The sequence below is a fragment of the Ambystoma mexicanum genome, chromosome 9 (assembly GCF_040938575.1).
Source record: "Ambystoma mexicanum isolate Mex_15411 chromosome 9, UKY_AmexF1_1, whole genome shotgun sequence".
In the NCBI taxonomy this organism is placed as follows: Eukaryota; Metazoa; Chordata; class Amphibia; order Caudata; family Ambystomatidae; genus Ambystoma; species Ambystoma mexicanum.
In genome coordinates this window covers 312,248,986-312,274,318 of record NC_090931.1, presented here as the reverse complement: position 1 = coordinate 312,274,318, position 25,333 = coordinate 312,248,986, and the positions used below count along the sequence as shown (strand labels likewise).

The following is a 25,333-nucleotide window of genomic DNA, read 5'->3' as shown; positions in this document are numbered from 1 at the left end:
GGATAACTCCTGCAGATCCTATCTCTTTAGGGCCTCCCTGAGGCTGCCCAGGAGGCTTGGGACATTGGCATTAAAGTTCCCTTTGTGTGTGGGGGTCAGCTTCACCCCCCAGATATTCTAGGTGACTTCACTCCAAAATCTCCTTGATTGGCCCTCTGCCAATTTAGTATCTCTGCCTGGTCCTCCATAACATTAAGGACCTTGGACTTCGCAAGGTTAACACAGAAACCCGAGATCCCTGCACATTTTTCCATGAGCGCGGAAACCTTCAGTAGAGTGTTCCCTGTATGAACATTAATACATCATCTGCATACAATGCCACCTTATATTCTGACCCTTTCACCCTTCTCCCTTTATTGTTGGGTCCTCCCTAATTGTGTGTGCAAGAGGCTCCATAGCCATGGTAAAAACACCCCTGCCTGGTGCCCCTCCGAATAGGTATGGGTTCTGTGGTTCTCCCGTTTACTTGAATTTTCGAAGAGGGGGACTGGAAGTTAGCTATAACCATCCGCGTGAAAGTTTCCCCGCACCCCATCTGCGCCAAAGTGAGTCTAAGGTAGTTCCAGTCCATGCTGTCAAATGCTCTCGTAGCGTCCAATGCCAGGATTGAGACCCTCAGATCCGTCTTCCTCCCCATTCTATCACATTCACAGCCCTACGGGTATTATTGTGGGTGTGTCTGCCCATTATGAACCCAGCCTGGTCCGGGTGGATGATTTTAGGGAGAATCTCCAACAGTCAGAGAGAGATGACTTTAGTAAACAGTTTAGCGTCACCATTCACTAACGAGATTGGGCAGTAACTGGAACTCAGGGTTGGGTCCTTTTCTGGTTTTAACAGTCATATTGTTGTGGATGCGTCCGTACAAATCCCCTGACACTCCCTTGGTGTCTCTTATATGATTAAATAGTCTAGTCAAGGGTTCCGTTAAGATGGTCTGAAACGTTTTATAATATTCATTCCCAAACCCTTCTGGGCCCTGCGCTTTATTTCAAGCTTATTGCTTTATTTGTTTCTTCCTCCGTAAAGGGGTCCTCCATCATTAATCTGTTGTCTTCTCATTTGCGGCAGGTTGAGTCTTCCCAAGAATTCCTCCTGATTCGCCTTTTGAAATCCTTTCCCGCTAATGCCCTGGAGTAGAAATCCCGAATGATCGCCACCTTTCCTCCCTCCTCCCTCCTCTCTAATCAGATCCCATTCCTTATTCTTCAACTGTAATATAAAATTCTTCGCCCTCTGTTTCCTAAGTTTTGCCGCCAGAAATCTGTTTGCCCCCTTTATGTAATATGTCTGCTTAGACTGGATCAGTGATTGCGCCGATATATTTACTAAGTCCACTTCTAATTTGGCTCTAGCCTTCATCAGGGTCCTCCATTCCTTCGTCGATCCTTTAACCCTATGTAATTCCTCTGCTTCTTTGACTTCCTTTTCTAGACCCCGCCTCACCTGTTCTTTCCCTCTCATGTAAGCCGCTGTCTGTGCAATAAAATTTCGCCCCTCATAACCGCCTTACTAGCGTCCCATTCCATTCCCCAGTTCACTCCATCTGTATCATTTTGCCTAAAGTAATGCCTCAGGGTTTCTTCAATGTGCTCTCTAACCACAGGGTCTCTAAGAATAAGGAGATTAGCCACCACGGTTTCCTTCTCTGGGGTACCACTGCCAGGGGTTCCAGATGTAAAACCATCGGAGCATGATCTGAGAGGTATCTAGTTTCAATTCGTATGTCTGTCACCTGCGGGATGAGTGTGTCAGACTAAAATCAGATCTATGCGGGAAAAGCCTTTATGAACCGCTGAATAGTGTGTGTAAGCCCTTGTTTGGGGTTGGAGGAATCGCCAGGTCTTGATTAGGGGTAGTAAAGCCTGTCTGTGTCTGCCATCTGCTTGTGATGGTGGAAGGGTCTTCTCCATCTGTGGGTCCATCTAACAATTAAAGTCCCCACCTATCAGTACCTCCCCCACACACCACCCAGACATTTTCTGCCATACTTTGTTCAGGAACCGCTCTTGTATTTCATTAGGGCCATAGAGTCCTACAAACGTTACTAATTGCCCCCATAATGGCCCCCCAACACTAGGTATCTACCATCTGGGTCCTTGTGTACAAAATGTTTCGCGAAATCTCCTTAAAATTGCTTAAGGAAGAATTTGTGTTTGAGGCGTTCTTCGTCCTTCGATAATACGTTAGTTTCCGTAGCCAGGCTATTGTGGCATGTAACTCTATCTACCGCCTCAGGGTGGAACACCTTTTGACCAGGGAATTTAAGCCTAGGACATTAAGGGATACCATATGTAAATCTGTCGTCATCCTATTCTGGTTCATATCCCTCCTTTGCCTTCTTTCATTACCCCCTTCTCCTGAATGTGATGTTAGTACCACCATTCTCTCCCCTTCCCTCCCCCCCTTCCAGCAACCCCATCCTCCCTTAATCATCATCCACTGGGATCTACTACCTCTCACTACCATCCCTCTCTCCCCTCCCCCGCCCAGCATTCAACCGTTTCATAACAGCGTGCTCTTTCCTTCTTAGTGTCACATTTCGTATGGCAGCTTTCCGGTGTTCTTTACTTCCCCTTAGGGTAGTGGCCTCTTTGACCTCGGACTATTTTCAGCTCATTGGACCTCCCTCCCTTCCTCTCACTCCTCCATCATTGCGGCCATTTCTTCTTCTTTGGAGATCGTAAACTGTTGTCCTTGCCACTCAAAGCGTAAGGCGCATGGGAACATCCAGCAATATCTGATGTTTGTGCGCAGCCAGTTGGTCACCAATCGCATTCGCTTTCTCTTGGCTAGAGTTGCCTGTGCCAAATCTTGAAACGGGACCAGCAGGGTGTCCCGGAACCTCACTGGTTCCTGTTTACGTTACTCTTTTAAAATTTAATCTTTCACTTGGTACAAATGTACCTTGATCAAGACATCTGGGGTAAGATTCCTGTTCATTTGAAATGAGTATACCCGATGGGTATGGTCCAACACTATTTCTCGGTCGCTTTCAGCGCCTACAATATACTGGACTAGACTTTGCAAGTATTCTGTTAGGTCCCGATGTGATATTGCCTTGGTAACCCCTCTAATTCTAATGTTGTTCTGTCTCGACCAGTTCTCTGTATCCTCTTGTTTATCCTGGATAGCCTGCACCTGCCGCTCCGTCTCCTCTACCTTTGCGCCATTGTTCATGGCGTTGTTCACATGTTACCGTCTCCAGCTCATACACTCGTCTCTCCACCGCTGTGACGTTCTTGTTGATGTCTGAGATAGCTTTTGTTAGGTCTACGGTGCTCTCTCTAATGTCTTTTTTCAGCTCTTGCAGCATGGCGTGCAAATCTGATCTCCTAAGTGGAGGCATCTTCCTCCTCCTGGTGAGCACTTGGGGGTGAGTGGATTTGTGCGCTGGTCTGTTGTTGGCTCTGTTTCGGTGTCTCTGCGCCCATCATAAGGGCCTTGATGTCACCTGATTGTGGGCATTTCTGCTTCGTTGTTTGTTTGGCCGCCATTCTTTCCCAGGGCATATGCCCTTGTTTTGTCTTTCGACCCTCCGTTCTTCTGTCCTGGTGCCGGGGGAATGGACTGAGCCCGTACTCGCCGAGCCTTCGGCTTTGCTGAAGTGCCTTTTATTTGACCTTTTCGGTTCCTCTCCAAATTAAGTTGTCCTTATGGCTGCACTGACGGATCTGTCTGACACTAGATCGATGTCACTGTTGCATGCTTTTCCGCCAATTTTCTCGGTCCACCTGTCATCTCAGCTTCTGTTTGCCTTATATCAGGGCCATTTTAAGCACTTTTGGGGCCCTGGGCAAGGACATCTTCGGGCTCCCCCTCCACCAAACCAAAGGAATTAAGGAATGAAGAATACTGGTCGCGCCCCCCAACCATCGCGCTCACATCCTATAGGTTGATATGCTGTCTCGCAGCAAAATAAGCACGTTTACTCCCTTTTAGGTCCCCTTGCCCTCTCCATTCTTGCTCTAATCAGAATGATAAACAAGTAGCATTTGAAGACCAGCATTAGCAGTCTACAAAGAGCTTACTGTTCTAGTGCATAAAGGATACTTTTTTTTTATCAATAGCACCCAGGAAGGTAGATGTAGTATTAGTGCAGGACCGTAGGTAAAAGATACATGTAACCCATAATAGACAGAGAACTCACATTAGCTGTCTCACAGAATGCAAAAGTGCTCATGCCTGGATAGAGACCACCAATTGGAAAGAAGAACGCTACACATACACTAGCATGGATAGTGGAGGCAGATTAGGAAGGTGTCTTTATCCAGACAGACTGAAATTAGAAGTGGGATATGGTTTTCAAATAGTGTAGCCATTAGATATCAAAGGAACAAATGCCTGTGGTGTGCAATACAAATATGCTCACTATTAACACAGTGAAACTGTGAGTGAGGCTTTTATGAAGATCATACCATGTGAAGGAAATCACTCGGAAGGGCTGGCAATTTTGAAAGGTTTAGGGACAGGCAATATTGAGAGGTTAGGCAATACAAGATTAAATGAGATGCACAGGACCACACATTGGTTAAAGGGTGAAGGGGAGAATCTGGGATTTATGCCAACTCTGCAATTTCTGCATTTGAACACTTTCTTTTCCAGTTCTTACCATGAACTAAAACAATCTAATTTTATTAAAAAACCGCCAAGTACGAATCAAGTACTGTTTGCTGAGTTTGCCGCCCTGTTTGCTGAGTTTGCCGTGGTCCCGACTTCGCTGACTCTGAGGGATTTCGCTGAAGGCTCAAGCCCGTGAAAAATCTTGCCGACTGGAGGACGTCTCAAGCTGTTACACCAGCCTTTGCCTGATTTACCAGGATCTAGGTGACTTTTTGTTTAACACCCCATTCTAAAGACACGGTATCCACCAGCCTGGACTAGTAAGCGGGCGGTATAGGTTGTGGGCGTGCACAGTGCACTCAGTGTGCACAGTAGGTACACCGCTCCAATAATTGTGGAGTTGTGTTGTTGTTGTTAGGGACTGTGGACTTGCATAGAATTGGAGTGTGTTGCTAGTGCAGTTTTGACACGCTGAACACTAACCCATAGCTGTTCGTTTTTTGTTAAGGTTGCTTCCGGAGCGGAGGCTCCGCCTGGTGTAGGGGAACGCCTCTTTCTGTGCCTTCAATTACACTGCTCACAGCGCACCGCGGGCGCACCGCCAAGTACGAATCAAGTACTGTTTGCTGTTTGCGGTGCGCTGGAAGCGTTAAACTTGGGAACTTGGAAGGTACGTTTAGGGTTTGCTGGTTAGATACCCTTCTTCAATCAAATTTTACTTGCAGGAGTGACAGTTTTATGAAAGCAGGGGTATTGCGATAATAATCTAATCCTGCACGTGCTACTATCCTTCTATAACTCGGGGGGTAGACCCTAATGTTTAGAGGCTAGCACCTTTATATTGTAAAAACAAGAGTTGGCTAAAAGCCCGGCTCGCGATCGACCACTGCTCACGAAAAAAAATTTCGACTTTTGTTGTATGTAAAATTATGTCTTCTCGACTACGGAGCGGGCTAAAGGAAAAGATTATCATTCCAAAAAAACGTAACATTGATGCTACAATGAAGAAATTGGATGAAATGTACGGAACTAATAAGGCTATCACGAATGTTAATGCCATCGCGAATGACAATCCAATAAATGTAAGTAGTACTGCTAATAAGCATGAGAATCTCGCCAATCCATCTAAAACAAGAAGAAGTTTCTTAAGTGTCCCAGAGACAGTGATTAATCACGCCTTGGGCAGCATGGAAGACATTAATATAGGTCCACCATCTGACATTTCGATCTTGGCTCCTGCGGTATTAATGGAATTGGAGAAACGGATCATAATGTCTGATGGCCCGTCCACACCAGTTACAGTACGGCCAATTGGCAAGCATAAAGTACATCTCCATTGTGATATCCCACGCATTTCAGCACCGGAAACTGCTAAGTCCTATAATGATATCGAAAATTCCGCCTCCAATCAGGTCACTATAGACTTATGTAATGATGGCCCTTCTCAAATTAAAGGGGGAGTGGTATGTTCTTCCCCGGACACGCGAGACTCCACTCACAGTAAACTGCCGAAGATCGAGACTCATGAGAATTTCCAACCTAAATCATCCTCCGATGTGGAGGATCTCCTGATCTTTGAAGCTTCCTACCCCGTAATGTCAAGGATTCTCAACTTACTTGACAAGGGCCACGAGTACATGCATTACGAACTTCGTGATATAAAAACAGCGTTGCTCGGAATATCTTCTAAACTTAACAAATTGGAGGGTTATATTTTTGCTGAGAATTACAAAAAGGAAAAAGGTTGTTACTCGCCTAGTACTCCTTGCATATGCACTGTCACGACAGCATCTCAAACAGAGAATTACCTTAGTGAGCCACAGGATCCTTCAAAAGGGAATGGGGGGGATCCAGTTTATAGTTTTCCCTCGATGTTTGCCCAGATTGTGAATGCACCAAAAAATGTAGACACGATACGAATTTACTCACATGCACAGCTTTGCCAAATGGTAACGCTTCATGCAGAGAAAATTGACCAATTACTTTTCTTTAATCAACCTAATGATCTGCAACCAGAATTGAATGGTTCTAACCAGTTCATTGAACAGAATAAAGCTTCTGATCAATCACCTGATAGTCCATCCGACTTGATTGAATTAATAAATGAGGAAAATGTGAGGGAAGTTGTGAATTTCGAACCCCCCCCCCCCCACGAGAGGTACACATTGAGCCTCAAGGTCAAAAACAATTTCTATCACGCAAACAAAAAAGATTGCATACCCGTGCAGTAAATAGATTAAACTTACGCAATGAGAAATTACAAGGTATGCAAAACTTCAACCAAAAACAAACTAAAAAACAAATCAGAAACAAAATCTTAACCTCGATCCAAAATTGAATGTTAAGGTAAAGCCAACTGAGGCAAACATTAATGCCTCTGCTGGCAATACAGAATCTGACGTAACAATTGATGTGGACGAACTCACTATTGAAAGTCGCCTTGCTTTGCAACTTCAATTGAATGCCGCTCCTAACAACGAAATAAACCAAGTGTCTGTGACCGATAAATTCATTTCGGCCAAACAGAATTTGCGGCTTCACTGTCCTCCTCAACAGTCTTTGTTATCAGCGTTCTACAAACCAATTCCCAACAAGAAAACTACTGAACGAACAATCACAGAAGTAGATTCCTCAGAAGACAGTGGGCTATCATTGGGGAAGCATAACGATGAAATCACTCCTCAACTGAAGGCTGAACAAAAGTGTAAAATAAAGGCCCCGCAGTTAGAGGCGCAGACATCCAATATAACAAAAAACGTACCCTCTTTGCAATCTGAGGAAAACGGAACGACAAAGCATTGGGAGATACCTGACCTGTCTGGTTCTGGAAAAAAATACGCAACTCATAGCCACCAATCATCCAATCACGCCAACGATGAGGTGGTGCCGAAAAAATCTTTGGCAATGGAGGAATCTGTGGATCAATCCATGTATGTAAAGCCAATTTCAAGTATTTTGGGCTGGATCAGTACACCGGAAATTAATGGAGACCAAGATCTGAATAGATCCTTTATATTGCAGTCCTTTAAAAAAATTCCAGCACTAAGAACGCTGGTCTCAAATGACATCATATGGATCACTCTTCCATCCATAAAAAATTACAGGATGGTTTTGGAACTTCAATCTCCAATAATTGCTGAATTGATTTGGAACCACAGACGAGAGCTAAAAATGCTGGGATTGGCTGTTTTCCAAATTCAGACAATTGATGAAGCTAAAACCTTCAATGAGACCATTCCTTCAAATACTACCACAAATAATAATAACCAAGCACCAACTGCCAATGTAAATAATTTAACGGATACGGCAGTCTTGGCACAGCTGGTTGCTATCTCTGCTTTATCAAAAGACTGGTCTTGGCTACCGGCAATATTAGGGAATCGAAAGGAGGGGCCAATTATAGATCACTCGTAGTAGCAAAAAGCTCCTTCGAGTAATATCATGGAACTTGTGAGGACTAAAAAACTTGAAAATGTGGGCAATTAGATATGCCCCGCATGAAATTGCTGACATAGTGTTATGCCAGGAAACCATGGCCGTTAAACCACTTGAAATTAGAGGTTTCATGGCATATTCCATGCCTGCGACACGAGTACCCAAAGGCAGACCATCAGGGGGGATCTCCATTTTGGTAAATACTGCTCTTGTTTACTCCCTGTTATTAACCTGTATGACAACATCCTACATTGCTATTGTGATTAACACTGGACTATCATCAATGGACTATATCTTAATAGTATCAGTATACTTTAACCCATTGGGTACCGCAGTGGATTCACTATTGAATGATCTGGATTCCTTGCTTGACGAAGTTTTCTGCAAATGGCCTTATGCAAAAATAATTATAGGAGGAGATTTTAATTCAAATTGCCATGTAACTCCCCTAAATGAAACTCAAATTCACCCACAAAGTCAATTCTTGTCCAGTAGGAGACGAGGAATACGCTTTCATCAATTTTTTAAGCATTGGAATATAGACATACTACCTTTTCTTGCAATAGGAAAGGTGACCACCTGGTCCCGAAACAACAGATCTTCATGTATTGACTACATTGCGGTATCTGGGGAACTATCATCTGGTTGCAAGGGAGTAGAGATCGCGACGATTGAATTGAGTGATCATTGTATTTTATATGCAGCTTTTCAACTAATTATTCCAATCTTGCCATTAGATCCATTTAGTGTGTTTATTTTGGAAGATCGACCAGGTGCTTCCTTACGATGGAATACTAAAACTTGTAAAAATCTAAATGCTATTATTAAGATGCTTGCATATAGTTGCAGGAATGATTATGACTCAAATGTAACAGTCTCATCTACAATACAAAACTCAATAATCATCACAATAGCGCTCCTATATTTGGCCTTGCTAAAAGCAAAAGAAATAACAAAGCCGCCAGTAGTTGATCTATTGGCCACTCGAGTTGCAATCCTAAAGAAACAAAAGAATTGTGAAATTTCGCAATTAAATAGAATGGGTTTATCTAACCTTGATTATCATAAACAAAAACGAAAGGTACTCAATAAATATGGTAATAACATAAAAAATTATAGAATCTACCTTCATAACTCAACGAATCAATCAATGATAGCCTCATTGTGTAGAAATGACAGGCGCTCCATCTGGTCACTCCTAAGGGGTAATGATCTCCAACAAATGGTGAAACAAAGTTCTAGTATAAGTGCAGAAACATGGATACAACATTACAAAGAAAAATTTGCTTTACCGGAAAGATTTAAAGTACTTGCCGCTAAGTTTAATGACCAATCGTTGGAAAAATTTGAGGGTTGGTCACTAGAGGATATCACATGGGCACTCGAAAAGCTGAATAAATCAAGAGCTCCTGGCCCGGATTGCATTCCACCATGTGTATTGAAAGAAAATGTCCAATTATGGGCTCCGATATTAAAAACCCAATTTGATGAGATTTCTCGCTCATCTACCATTCCTTCATCTTGGCTCCAATCGGTCATAGTTCCGATTCATAAGAAAGGTGACGAAACAAATCCAAGCAATTTTCGTCCAATTGCTTTGATTGACGCAAGTGCCAAGACCCTGGCTATCTTGTTGCTACAACAGCTTAAGGCGATCATAAAACAACGAGCTATCCTCTCGACATTTCAGATCGGCTTCCGTGCTGGAATGGGAACTGCTTTGAATGCGACCGTTTTCACGCATTTAATCGCCCAAATGAATATTCCAAATACCGGTCCACTATATATGGCATCCGTGGACTTAACAGCAGCTTTTGACTGCGTCATTAGGACTCTTCTTTGGGAAAAGCTGGATGCAATGGGGATTCCGCATCATCTAATTGCAATGTTGGCCAAATTACATCAAAATACATCATATTTGGTCCGCATTAACAATTCTGGCTCCACAACTGTGCCGATTCCAACTGAGGTGGGGGTTAAGCAGGGTTGCAACTTGGCAGCTACCCTGTTTAACCTCTACATCTCTGACATTGAGGCAATATGGAATGCGGAAATAAGTTATCCAGCAAGATTGGCACAGTTGCTTATCCAATGGATTGCATTTGCAGACGATGTGCTGATTTTTGACCGAACCCCATATGGCTTACAAAGAAAATTGGAAATATTTGCAGCTTATCTTTTTAAAAACAACTTAACATGCAACGTCGAGAAGTCAAGTATTTTCATACTAAAAAACATGAAAAAGAAACTTCCCAAAATGCAATGGTCTATAAATGCTATCCACATGCCCATTGCATTAAACATCAGATACTTGGGATATGATGTAATTGATTCACCCTCAAGAAAAATGTGGTTTGCAAATCTAAACGTTAAAAAAAATGTTCTAACCACACAAATGCGGATGGTATTCATGAAACATTGTAAATTTTCAATGGAACCACTCTTGCAATTCTACATGCTGAAAGTGGAAGCAATTCTACTTTATGGACTTGATTTATGTCTTTGTAACATAGACTCAATATTAGATCAAATCCAAGGGCAATTGTGGAAATCAACTTTGAGACTCTGAAAATCACTACCAAACTGTATCTTACGACAGGAGTTGGGAATCTCCGCCTTATCAACCAGGTTTCACTGGCGACAGCTAACAAATTATGGGAAGATGTTGTTTCCGCCGCAACAGTCATTGTATGAGGAATTCTTAATTATGATTGGGAATCGTGTTCCTACATTGTTGCTGGTGTTTTCAAAATGTATGATAAAGAAACTTGCTGAATGTGGTTTAAAACCAATAGATCTTGAATTCCGCGCGGGATATGTAAAGAAACGCTTATAGGAGCAGGATTGGTTAGTAACAATAGAGGAAATGCAAATAAAAAGATTATACTCTGAAGCTGCAAAAATCGCAACATCGAGAGTACCTCGCAAAGCCTATTTGATTAAATTTCCGGCGAATAAACAGAGAGATCTGTATCTGAGATTCAAACTTAATCAGTTCCATACTTTTGAGAAAACTATTAAATGGGAAAAAGATAATCAAGTTGGACAGAACCCATGGTGTAGATTTTGTGAGGGCAAAATTTGGATAGAAAACTTAAAACACCTCACCTTATATTGTGAACATTTTGAACCCTTGAGATATACGCTAATTGGACCGAATGTGCTGGGTATGACGCAGGAAGCGAGGGATTGGTGTTGGAAAAAATTCATGTGGGGATACTCAATGAAAGTAATTGTTCTATTATGTGCATTTCTTGAAAAATTGGTATTGGAACTAGATGAGAAAGAAAAATGAAATAATTTTTTAAGTAAATTTTTCTAGTAACTCATACGTATAAAAATGTATGAAATTGCTCTATTTTTTGTATATATACTAGAATATGTAATATGAAGTTTAACGAACACATTTATTTTTATATGAATTGATTTTATAAACTGAATGTGATGATGTTGTAAATGTTTGTTAATCAAACTTATAAAACAACTTTTAATAAAAAAATAAAAATAAAAAAAAACTGACTTGGAAAGTACACAAATCACATTACCAAACATGACAATTTTTAAACAAAATATTATAGAAGGGTGTTATACAAAATAGGAATGATTCTAGCTTCATTCTCTCAATCAACAAGGGAAGTATATAAGAACTAGCATACCAATCGATGTGATTTAACAAATTTGATCTGGGTTTGTCTTTTGTATTTTAAAGCTTTAAATACTTCCAAAACAATGGCTTGTGACATTTTCATTCATAAACATGCATAAAATCCTTTGACTTTTACCAAAAAAGCGAAACTTTTTTTGTGTCAAACAAGCAGACCTTAAAATATGCTTGCCTGAGGCCTGCAACATATGGTCTGCTCTCTTCTGTCTACCAACCCTTTCACCCAAATGGCCTACATAAGAATAAAGATCAAGTAATGGGCTAAACTATACCAGCAGCATGCAAGAAGGAAAACCTCACAGCACAGTAATGTAAGATATATTAGATGATTTGACCTGGGCCACTGTATCATCTGCTGGCAAATCCAGGATACAAACATGAAAGCTGTCGTTCCATAGTCTTGAATTTGGATACTTATTCACCTCTTGGACTAACAGTTTATGCCATTGTTGGAGGCGATTGCCTTGGTTTTCCAACACCCCATCTGAACAAACCAATTTCTAGACCTTCGCCATACGGATGATATGTTAGTTTTTATAGCAACCCCTTTTTTATAGCAACCCCTATCTGGTACTGGTACATTGCTGATACTAGCAAATGTTGTTCTGCAAAACCAAGTACATATGCAGGCAGGTTTATAAACTTCAGTCATAGGAAAGGCTCAGCCAGCCTTGCTGGAATGTGATATTCTAATTTTGCATATGAACACATATCTCTGCAATGGGTGCTTCACACACTGAGCTAACTTCTGAATCATTGTGGCGCTCAATTTATCAATATGCATTTCAAAATTGCCTATTGCACATGATCAACATAATTCTCACAGGAAGGAAAGAATGCTACAGAGTTGTGGATAAGCAATACACAAACAATGTATACCACAGTGAACACAGAAAGCAATACATGATGAATTTATCAAGGCAGAATGCACTTGCCAATACAGAAAGGCAATGGGTTTAGAGCCTCAGCAGCACCCTATAAAATATCCTGGCGTTTGCTATTTAAGACTGGTGAACAATAAGCTAGCCTTGTGGGGCCCCCTCCAAGGTGGGGGCCCTGGGCAAGTGCCCCCTTTGCCCTCCCATAAAAACATCTCTGCCTTATGTCATGCCCTCTTTTGTTATGCTTTGAGGAGTTTGCCCCCCGGATTTGTTACATTTGGGGGGGGGTCCCATATGCCCCTCTCCACGACCATTCACCACTCAGGGCGCGGGTTTCCCCTCCTCTCCTCCCTTCCTTTATTCTCCACCATCTGTTTGGGGTGCTCCCCGCCCCCTGACTCTGCTGCGCTTTGAAGTTTGCTTCCTTGTAACTTCACTTTCACCTTTGCAGCAGGACTTTCTTTTATCCAGAGAAGTCGCTGGCTTACCAGGCTCCTGGGTTATAGCTTGTGTGTTCGGGCGGCAGCTGTTAGGATTCTATCAGCTGTCTCGGCAGACGACCGCATGGAGCCCCGCCGCGGTCCTTAAAACTTGCCTCTTGTCACTTTCCCTAACTCCCGGCTTCGAGCCCGGGGCCTATCCATCGCTCCTGCTGCCTTGACTGCTCCTCGGGAAGTGTAGACCCGCCTCCCATCGGAAGCGCTCTGTGCCCCCCTGCGCTTACTCAGTGCTTTTTCGGCTCCAGGGACAGAGCCGTTGTGGTTTGCGACATTTTGCCCCACTGCGGGCAGCCTCAGGATACGGGGCGAGTGTTCTATAAGTATTAAATGCTCTCAACCCCACAATGTGTCGCCCGCTGTGCCCCTTACTTGGTGGGTACTATGCCTATAGTTTCAGGGCTTAGATCACCGCATGGGGGATGCAGAACAGGCAAGAACGGGACCCGGGATCAGGAGTTCCTCAGGGATGCATCCGCTGGCGTCCCGGGCTAGCCACGCCCTCTGGAGTTTTTTTTTTTACCTGCACTCTTGGATAATGAGTTATGGAAATAAAACGGAAACAATTCTGGGAATTGCATTTGCGTTCCTGGTAAATTTTGATAGTCGTACTGTGAAAAGTACACCTGCATGTTAGCCTCTAAAATGTTATTTAATAAAGTGTTATATACTGCATTGCAATTGAATACTGCCTTTTATTAATGAGAGCTTATTTGTAAAATGTACAGGATGCATTTATCAATTCTTTCTACACCTCCAACATTTCTGTTAGTCTGTAATACAAAAATAGCTTCACAAAATGTGTTAAAAGTACTTTTAAATGTAGCCCTGCTTGAGTTGTGATAAGATAAAAGCATTGCAACTTGTAACATGTAAATACATGTTAAAATTGTTATTTTATTTCCAGACTAAGAAGTCTCATGCAGATAACTGTCGTAACTTTCTTCTCGACTTTGCAAACTCAGACCCCAACAAGGATTTCATTGGCCCTAATTCTGAGATTTTCAAAAGGCTGCTAGAGACCTGTAGGAAACAGCTGCCAAAGTCTGATATAGTTGGTGGTACGATTGTTGATCAAGCTGTGAACTCCACCTTTGCTGCCTTGGTGTATCTCACTCCAGACTTGTTCGAGAAGCTCCAAAAATATGGTAACCATATATTACTATAATCCTACTTCTGCTTTAGTGTGTTTAGTATAATTTCGACTTCTTTATGTACATGTAAATACTGTGATTTACTTAATTGATTACTCAGTGGCAAGTCTAAATTATGTTTGAGTGTACAGCAAAGAACTTCAGTTTAGGCCCATGAAGTAAGTATGAGCTACTGACTATGCCAAAAGTAGTGCTGGAGATGTTAACAATTTGCCAAACACCTTGGTGTCCATCAGGGCACACATAACATATTCTGGATGTACAAATCCTTAGTTTTTATTTTTAAATTGGGTATTATATATCTCATCGTATTTTCTTTGAAGATTCACACTGTCTGAATTAATCTGAAAGTTGTATAAAGGGAAATAGTTCATGATGGAGTGTAACTATGACTGTGCTTGCCTGTGCACAATCCCAAAATAATTGTGTTATGTAATTCCTTTATGTTGAGATTAAAACCCTGAGATCAAAGTCAGAATTTGAATACCCTACACCTTTGGTATTGATCAACCAAACATTATTAAATATAAGTTACCTGACAGTTTCTCCCAGTATATTTTACACCTCTGATGCTTACTCATTCAGACGTTTTTGCTGCTTTGAAAAGAATGAATTTAATATATATACTCGTATGTCCCGTCCCCTTTCCTCCATCCTTGTGGGCGTCCCCTAACCCGGTTACCAGAACCTTTTGCAGCGATAAATGGAGCTTGCCCTTCAAAATTTATATATGTCACGCAGGGCCCCTGCCCTTAAACCACCTGCCCCTCCTCCTGCCCCCACCTCAACCCAGTCCCTTTTTCCGTACGGACGTTATTGGACCGGGCAGCCAGTGCAGAGATATGCCTCATGCGGCCATTCGTTCCTGGCCTCGGACACCCATGCACACTGTCTTGAGTGCTTGGGGCCCGACCACTGCTGGGACTTGTGTTTGGCCTGCAGCACTCTCGTTCTCGGGGCATTGAAGAATCGCTTGTTGCGGTGGAGGGAGATCTTCCATACTCCTCCTTTGCCGCACCTTAAGGTCTTTGTCTCTGGAACCTCTCATCTGGCTCTGTTCCAGGACACCTGTAAGCGTCTCTTCAGCAACCTGTGCATCCTTTCTGAAGTCTCCACCGGCTTCAGTCTTCCTCTTCCTACATCCTCTCCTCCTCTTCATCCTATCGTGTCCCCAGTTCTTTTACAGGAGGTCCTTTCACCCTTGGAGATGCAGGCTATAGAACTGGTTCTTCTTGTGGACAGGGGCTTCGGTTACTATTCCAGGATTTTTGCGGTACCCAAGAACAACTAGGCTGGCCCGAGGGTAGTCATGGACCTGTTATTTCTTAATCTGTCTTTACTGCTGGAACGCTTCAAGATTATCAACTCCTGTGCACATTTCCGAGTCACTTGTGCAGGGGTACTGGATGTGTTCCCTGGACCTCAAGGATGCGTACCTGCATGTTACCCATGTATCAACTGCATCAGAGGTTTCTGCGGTTGATGATTATGTCGTACCCCTTTCAGTACAATGTGCTGCCCTTCGGCCTGAACTCAGCCCATCGTGTCTTCACAAAGTTGATGAAAGCAGTGGCAGGCCTTCTCCACTTGGAGGTCCATCATCTATTTGCTCACTTGGACAACTAGCTGGTGAGGGCGGGGATCACCCAAAGGGGTGGTGCACTCCTGCCAGAGACTCGCGGATACCCTTCCTCAGCTGGGGTTTTCCCTCAACTGGAGGAAGTCAGTTGTGCTCACTCAAACTTTTTGCCCAATGTGGTCTCGCCGTTCCATCTGAATCAAGAGATCTGCCTGCCGGTGTTCTTCCCAAACCCTGCAGTCGGAGGCAGAGAGGGCCCTACATTCCTTGGGCCTCAATAGGGCTCTCAAGTTTGATCGCTCTTGGACTAAATCCTTCAGGAAGTTTGAGGCATTGTTTGTGACTTTTGGGGGGGTTCTTCCCCCGGATCTCAGGCTTCCATCACCCATTGGATGATACAAGCCATTTTGGAAGCGTACACGACCATGGGCAAACCTGTTCCTGAGGGGATTCATGCCCATGCAGCCAGAGCTAAGCCCATAGCCATTGCATTTCAGAGACGGGCTTCTTGGAATGTCATCAGCAAGGCAGCTACTTGGGCCACTCCGTCAACCTTCTGCAGGCACTACTCGCTGGACACAAACAAAGAGTTTAGTCAAGCTGTACTGAAGAACCTTTTTGCTTCATCCTAGATATGAGGAAGGTTATCACAGCTCCACCCTATGTTTTTGTTCAGTCAATTACCCACAAGGATGGAGGAAAGGGGACAGGACGTATGAGTAATTAAAGTTACTTACCGTAGTGACTAAAGTACACATAGTCCCCTTTCCTCCATAAGTTCCCACCACCTTCCCCCGCTAGTATGCCAAGGGCCAAAAGGTACTAGGAGTAGCCAGATATCTAAGCGTCTGGTGTGTTCATAGAAGACTGAGGTGAGGTGCCGTAGGGCGAGGCCTCAGTGGGGCGTTCTCATACCCGAGGCCGCACCCCGGCACGCTATACTAAATTTAAAGGGGAATCAAAATATTTTGCTGACAACGGTTCCGATACCATCCCCATGTTGGGGGACACCCACAAGGATGGAGGAAAGGGGACTATGGACTGAGTTCTCTAGTCACTACAGTGAGTAACTTTAATTTCTCATCCATGCTTTTGTTTTTGATCACCGTATTATTATATGGACCAATCTGCGCCAAGCATGGGCACCATATTTTCTGCATTGGTGGGAAGGGAAACCACTAGGTACTTTTATTGGTTTGGAGAAAAAAACACTAGCCACTTATTTCTATACATGTTCCTTCTTGCATGCAAATTCAATAGAGCACTGTGTTTTCCACTTGCAGTAATACATTACAAAGCATAGAATACATTTCGAAGGGATTGTGTCCTCTGACATATTCCTTATCTTGATAGATTTCTTCCAGCTTGCTGGCCTCGGAATTTTTTTTCAGTAGAGGGCGCCTCGCGTTGACGTCCCTCGAGTTGGTGTCCCTCGACAGCCTCCGTATCGGCGCCAACGTCATCATGCATATAAATAGACTCGTGCAGCGTCCGTTGCTCAGTTCCATTTATCCGCGCTTCATGGGCCTCGGAATCGTGTTGCTCAGTTCGTTCTTCAAGTAGATTCTACTTGTTCCTCGAAGATATCATACTTTATTCGATGGCTTCATCATCCGAACCGTCGACCCCACGGTCCGGCTTAAAAAAGTGTTGTGATTGTGGAAAGAAAATGTCGTTGATGGATCCTCACAGGATCGGTTTGTGGTGCCTAGGATCGGAGCACCATTGTTCAGAATGCGAAGACTGCATGTCCATGATGGCGAAAGCCTTGAAGGAGCGTAAGAGGAAGCTAGAAAGAGGTAAGACTCTTAAAACTTCTACTCCTTCGAAAGTTTTCTCGGCAGAGTCGAGACATTCGTCTCCTCGCCGGCACAGGAAACAATCCCGTTTGAGGTCTCGAAGTGGTTCTCATCAGTCTTCGAGATCCAAACACTCGAAAAAGAGGCGTCGTAGATCACCCTCTTCTTCGTCTTCTGTTTCCCCGGAAAGGGTCACCTGCCCCACGAAACACAGCTCTCCAGCTAAGTGGGAGGAATTCCGTATAAAGATGCTTAGCGTCTTCGAGAAAGCGGCCTCGACCCCCTCGGAGACGGCTAAAGGTGATACCCTGGGTGAAAGACCCAAAAAATCAAAACGCTGCGAGTCGTTGCACCCGGCGAAAGAAACTGCCAGAGAGCGTCATGGACCCTCAAGCAAAGGCAGTAAGACCGCGTCATCGACGCTGTCGTCGAAAGTCCCTTTGACTCATAAATCTGCGTCATCAACGCCATTATCAAAGGGCCCGTCGACGCACAGATGGGTCGAATCTACGGCGTCTTCGACGCCGATGTCGACGCCGATAAAGGACAAACCTACTGCTGTCACTACTTCTCAGTCAGTAGACGTACCGAGGGCTTCGACCATGACCTTGAGAATGTCGTCGATAACCTTTACTACTCCGAGTAGGATTCCGATACTCTCGAGTTCTTCGAGGTCTCTTCATACGTTTCCGACGCCTTTTTCGGTTTCATCGAAGCCTTTGACTTCCGCGTCAACAACTTCGAAGTTTTCTCAACCGGTTACTACAAGCTTGGCCCCTTCTGCTCTAGAAATGGGTTTTAAGCCATTCCCAAGGTCAGATTATTTCAGAGCCTTGACCTCTATTTATGAGGAAGGGGAGGATTCTGATCATGAAAGACCTTTTGGACTACAACACCTGTACCAGAGGAATTTATCTCTGAAGAGAATAGGTTGAAGGACCTTCAAGAATCCTTGCATGATGCAAGTGGTTTAGATACTTCTCCAGAAGTAGAATTTGCTAAACCAGACCCAGGGTAACATGCTGAGACCCCTTACAGGATTTTAATGGCCAGAATAATAGAATTCATGGGGTGGTCTTCACCTTCTTTTCAACAAGATGATCTTACAGACATTTTAATTAAAGGCCCACAGGAAGATCCTGTGGTTCCATTTCATACTGCATTGCAGAGGAAAATATCGGCCAACTGGGAAACTCCTGGGGTTATCCCGGCAGTTAACAAAAAACTATCTGCCAAATATAGGGTTTCTGCTTCTGACCCTGAATATTTGTCCAAACATCCAACTCCAGAGAGTCTGGTTGTACAAGCAGCAACTTCATTGAACAGTAGATCTGCATACCCTACTGTTCCACAAGACAGGGATGATAAGAGATTAGACGCCATGTCAAAAAAGGTCCTTTTTGCGTGTTGCATGGCGCTTAAATTCATCAATGCTACTTGTATGCTCGCAAGATTCAGCCATACACTTTGGGAGTGTGCTTCATCTGCGGCTGACTGTCTCCCGGAAGGAGAGGAAAGGGAAGCATTTCTGAATATCATTAAAGATGGTAAAGACGCAATGTGTGAATCCCTTCAAACTGGCATTGATTCTGCTGACGGTATCAGCAGGGCCATGGCGGCAAGTACTACAATCCACAGATTTGCGTGGTTGCGAAAGTCTGGTTTTGCTCCAGATATACAGGCCAGACTTTTGAATTTGCCCTTTGACGGCTCTTCTTTATTTGGTATGAAGGCTGATGGCAACCTAGAGAGGTTACAAACATCCAAGGCAGCAGCAAAATCCCTTGGAGCTACAATCTGTCAAACTCCCTATCGCCGCTCAGGAACCTCTTGGAGAGGTAGGTCCTTTCGTTTTTTATTCCGCATTCGGAAAAGGCAGAGGACAGCCGGCTCAAAGAGTCCAAAAACGATTCACCCGAGGTGGATGGGTTAAAAGTACAAAAGCCGCAGCAGGTGCCTCTTTACCCTCGGCAAATGCGTCGGCCGCCTCTAAAGCACTCTGAGGACTCTCCTCACAAGACACCAGTAGGGGGCAGGTTAACTCAACATCTGACAGAATGGCAGGCTATTACGTCAGATGCTTGGGCATTGGAGACAGTTGCCCAAGGTTACTGCCTGCCTTTTCTACGCACCCCTCCGAGTCATCCACCGGGGAACAACTCTTTGAAGTTTCCAGATCCGCTCCTTTTGCAGGAGATTCTAAACCTGCTAGAGAAAGGTGCCATAGAACCGGTACCTTTAGTGGAGAGGAACAAGGGTTGGTATTCCCCCTACTTTCTAATACAGAAGAAGGACGGAGGACTGAGACCTATCTTGGACTTACGCGAATTGAACAAGTTCCTCAGGAAGGACAAGTTCAAGATGGTAACTCCCTCTCAGATGCTTCAGGCCCTCCAGCTTCAGGACTGGCTGGTATCTCTGGACCTTCAGGATGCTTATTTCCATGTGCCAATCCATCTCAAACACAGGAAATGCCTGAGGTTCGCAATTGGCAACTCTCATTATCAATTTCGAGTTCTGCCATTTGGGCTGACCTCCGCCCCGAAGGTCTTCACCAAGCTAATGTCGGTAGTGGCTGCAAGTCTAAGGAGGGAAGGGATCCACGTCTACCCCTACCTAGACGATTGGTTGATTAGAGCTGTATCTTCGTAACAAGCTCAGATCCAGCTAGATTATGTCTGCCACTTCCTTCACAAACTGAGCTTCTCCCTCAATTTAAAGAAGTCACAGATGATAGCATCACAGAGACTCCAGTTCATCTGAGCGGTCCTGTACACTTCCCTGGGGAGAGCCTCGCCACCAGAGGTGAGGGCTCAAGATATTCTGCAGATGGTCACCAAGTTTCAAAATGCCCAACGTCTCCCAGCCTTCGACTTTTTGAGGTTGCTAGGCCTCATGGCATCCTGCATCTTCCTTGTGCCAGAGGCTCGCCTGAGAATGAGATCTCTCCAGTGGGCACTAAGAACTCAGTGGTCGCAATTCTCAGGAAGAATGACAGATCTCCTTCAGGTTCCGGACAAAGTGGCTCGAGACCTTCAGTGGTGGGCCTGTCGGGAGAACATTTTGAAAGGAGAACTGTTTTGGCAACCATGGCCGGAGATAACAGTAGTCACGGATGCCTCACTCACGGGGTGGGGAGTCTATGCCAACGACTTGACCATCAGCGCTCGTTGGTCTCGATCGGAGTCCAGACTACATATCAACCTGTCGGAGCTGAGAGCTATCGGACTAGCGCTGAAGGCTTTTCTGCCATCCGTACAAGGGAAAAATGTCCTAATAATGAAGGACAACACAGTGCCCATGCACTACCTCAACAAAAGAGGAGGGGTAGGATCACTGCCACTGTGCAGAGAGGCGATGCAGCTCTGGTTTTGGGCAATTCAAGTAGGAATCTCTCTATTGGCAGTTCACTTAGCTGGAGCGAAGAACTTGACAGCGGACGCTCTGAGCAGGCAGAGCACAGTCTCTCACGAGTGGGAGATAGCTCAGGAAGTCCTTCAAGAGAACTTAGCCCTTTGGGAAACCCCTCAAGTGGATCTGTTTGCCACCAGTATCAACAGGAAGTGCGATCAGTTTTGTTCAAGGGAATTTCCCTCGAGAGGAGCTCTAGGGGACGCGTTTGTAGTGGACTGGGAGTTTCCACTTCTGTACGCTTTTTCTTCAGTCCCTGTCATTCCTCAGATGATCAGGAGGTTGAGAAGATTCTGGAAGACTATGATCCTAATTGCCCCAGACTGGGCCAGGAGAATGTGGTACCCGGACCTTCTGGACATGTCCATCTGCCCTCCGATTCGTCTTCCACACAGAGAGGATCTTCTCTTGCAGAAGGGAAGTCAGGTTCTCCATCCAGACATCAGAACCCTCAACCTTCACGCTTGGTTTCTGAAAGGTTGTGATAGAAGGATTGGGACCTCCCAGATGACGTCATGGAGGTGTTGCTTTCGGCTAGAAGGCCAGCAACAAAGACTTTATACCGCTGCCGTTGGAACAAGTTTGGCAGCTGGTGTAGAGAAAAGAATATCGAACCCTTCTCATGGAATACACCAATGGTGTTATCTTTTCTACTCTATTTGGCAAATTCAGGTCTTCAAGTTGTTACGATCGAGGGCTACCTCGCAGCGCTATCGATCTTCAAGCGCACTGCGGAGGAGCCATCATATTTCAAATTACCCCTAGTAATAACATTTCTGAACGGGTTTACTAATGTCTATCCCCAAGACCGTTCCAAGGTAGTCTCTGAATTCCACATCACTCAGAAGACAACCTTAACTTCATTCTATCCTCCTCCCCATCCTGGGAAAGAGGAAGAGAGGCGAGACTGGATCTAAGGCGAGCCTTGAGTTTTTATATCAGCAGACTGGCTAGGATTAGGCAAGCAGACCAACTGTTCATAGGTTATACAGGGCACAAATTAGGATTGCCAATCACAAAACAGACCATTTCGAGATGGATTATTTTAGCCATTCTAGAATGCTACAAATTGGCAAGGAAAGAGCCCCCTCAAAATCTTAGGGCTCATTCAACCAGGGGTATCGGAGCCTCTTCGGCCCTCCAAAGAGGGGTACCGATTTGAGACATATGTGCGGCTGCCACATGGTCGTCCGCACATACCTTTACAAAATTCTACAATCGGGATTCCTCCCCTAGCCAAGAGACTAGATTTGGCAAAGCTGTGTTACACTCTGTTCATTCTTAAAGGGGAATATGGCAATTTTACTCACACCTCCGTTTACACACCACTGTATGGGAGTCTATCAAGATAAGGAATACGTCGGAGGACACAATCCCTTCGAAGAACAAGTTACTTCTTACCTTGTAACATTCTTTCGATGGGATGTTCCTCCGACGTATTCCTTATCGCCCCTCCCATCCATCCCCTCTGTAAAACTTCCCTTGTAGTTGCAGCTTACCCTCTTTCAAGGTCAATAACCAACTCATGCACAGCTATTCTTAAGCTTCAAAACGGAACTGAACAAAGAACGCTGCGCGAGTCTATTTATATGCATGATGACGTCTGCGCCGATATGGAGGCTGTCGAGGGACACCAACTAGAGGGACATCGACTCGCAGCGCCCTCTATTGAAAAAATGTTCCGAGGCCAGCAAGTTGGAAGAAATCTATCAAGATGAGGAATACGTCGGAGGAACATCCCATCGAAAAGAACGTTACAAGGTAAGAAGTAACTTGTTCTTCTAGCAGTTACTCTTGTAGAAATATAGGGATATGTATGTAGTCATTGTTTGAAAACATTTTGATGGCAGTGAAATCCAGCAAGAGAAAATATATTATGAAGTATTTTTCACTAATTCATAGCATTATTTGGTAACAAGGCTGTGGTAAGTATTACAGTAAATGCCTAAAAATGCCCTTTAACATACTGTTTTTTATGGCAATGTATCTGATGTCCCAAAATATTGAGCTAGTATTTAGAAGTAATACATACGGAGAAAGGATTGCATAATGCTTCTAGTCTGCTCAAGCACTGGTGGTATATAATAATAATAATAATTTAGCATTTATATAGCGCTACGAACCCTCAGGCATCCGAGCGCTGCTTATTATTACTCACGGTGTGTGGTGCTCATTTATCGACCTCGGAAGGATGAAAGGCTGAGTTTGACCCTGCCGGGATTCGAACCTGCGTCAGCAAGCTCTGCACAGATGTCATAGCGAGCGCTCTACTCGCTGTGCTATCGGACGGTTTTGTGATCAGCTGCATTTACTTTTGAACCCTCATAACATTGTATTCGGACTGCACAACCATGCCATTCTTCACAGGACCCATTTCAATTTTGTGATCAGCTGCATTTACTTTTTCTGATTTTCAAATGTGATCCATGGCCACCCCCTCTATTCAGTACTTGTTATAAACTCAAAATGTGAACAAACGTTAAAGATCATGGAAAACGCCATAGCTTTATACATTGCTCTCAAGGTTTGCTTATACAGCAGTAGTTGTCTATTAAAAGGCACCTGAAGATGCAGCCATCATAATGATGGTGCAGAATTGCAGTTTCTCTAGAGATGACGGAGTGCTTTGATGCCTACAGACCTTAGCTCTGCTCATTCTGTATATTAATTCATTTATGAATATACAGTGTTGGGAAAGAGTCATAAACCACATATAGGTCTAAGAGGTGGTGTTTTTATTCTGGGTAGAATGTCAACGTGAAGTGGATAGACAGCCTGGTAATTAGCTAAAATGGCAAATTTAAATCCCAAGGATACCTGTTGAGGTCCCATAAAAATGGAAACTAGTGAATTATAGGATATTGTTAAAGGTGCAGGTTCTTCTCACATTTTGTCATTTGGAAGTGAAGTACAGCGGTAAAGAGAAGAATGGCTGAGTGCTATATAGTTCAATAGTTATAAAGCAATTGAATGTGAAAAAACAGTCTATGCATTTCATCATATTTAAAATTGCCAGTATTAGTTGGCTTTCTATATAAAGGTAAATGCAGCATTGGTAATTTTGTTCCAAAGAACACCATACCATGAGCTCTTCCTAAGATTTATAGCAAGACCAAGCACTTGCCAGTGGTTTCTTTATGGGACTGTTTCCAGAGCCATCTGGTGAATGGTGTAATAACAGGCATCCTAAATGAATACATGGGGCCAGATTCTTGCATCTCCTCATCTGAAGCCCATTCAGATGTCCTTTTTACCCCTTTACGCTTTTGTGCAAATGACTGGGCATTTCTGGGCATTTCAAAGCGCGTCCCAAATTCACATACGGGATGCGCTTTAAAATGCCCAGAACATAGGGACACCCCCATGCGCCTTTTAAAACCGGCACAGGGAGGAATCATGACAGGCAGACTCTATTCCCTGCATGCCAATCTCGAGATGCATTGGCAGGTTTGGGGAGCAGATTGGCAATCCCAATCAATTCTTCAAATACTTGTTTTCAACGACTGCCAGGCTGTGTATATTCATCTACCCCTACAACTCTGTTCTGTACATCGCAGCTTGCCGTGCCTGAGCTATGTATGCTTTAAGAGGAACACGCACGGCCGAATTGCCATGCTCTCCGGTGAACCTAGCAAGTGCACCACTGAGCCTCACCAGTATCAACTTGGTCGTCTCCAGCTGCATCGCCCAGCCGCAGGTTGCCATTAATCTTACCCAAAGATAGTCATATGGGGGCCACTTGTTCAATCGCCCCTTCATCCAGGCCCAATTTTAGTCCCTCTTGCTTCCTCCTGCCATTAGTGTTGAAAATCATGGTTTTTGTCTTCCCAACATTCAGTACCAAGCCATTCCTTTTGCAAAATGCAGTGAATATGTCCAGCTGTTTGCGGATGCCCGCGGATGGATAACAAAACTGCGTCATCAGCAAACAGCAGGGCTGGCATCCTGTCCCATGCCAGTGCATCCGTCTGAACCGTCAGCAGTTGTTCAATCATGCCATTAATAAACAAAAAATCTTGGGAGCCAGAACACATCCCTGACAGACACCCTTAATTATTCTGATGCTGTCGGAGTTTCTCCCATCAGTACCCCATCTAACCACTGGTATTGCCCGTATATAGGCTCTGTATTGCAGTCAGCAAGGGACCCGGGGTACCCTGCTTCCTCAACAGCTCCCAGAGACGCTGCTTAGGCACAGTGTCGAAAGCAGTACGCAGATCCACGAAGACTGCATACACACAAACGTTTCTCAGGACTGCATACTTGTCGCACACCACTATTAGTCAAAGACTTTGGCCAACTGTGATCAGTCCTTCTGAGAACCCCGCCAGGTGTTGATTATTGTCCCTC

At 44.2% G+C, this 25,333-nt stretch overlaps 1 protein-coding gene across 3 annotated transcripts in view; it reads left to right on the top strand.

Moving 5' to 3' along the window:
• The window catches only part of ZZEF1 (zinc finger ZZ-type and EF-hand domain containing 1), a 3,309,810-nt gene that overhangs the window by 1,429,472 nt on the left and 1,855,005 nt on the right, over positions 1 to 25,333 (top strand). For all 3 annotated transcript variants that reach the window (XM_069614719.1, XM_069614718.1, XM_069614717.1), the window contains exon 26: positions 13,948 to 14,188. In XM_069614719.1, coding sequence (XP_069470820.1) covers positions 13,948 to 14,188 — 241 coding nt within the window. The remainder of the gene's footprint in view (positions 1 to 13,947; positions 14,189 to 25,333) is intronic.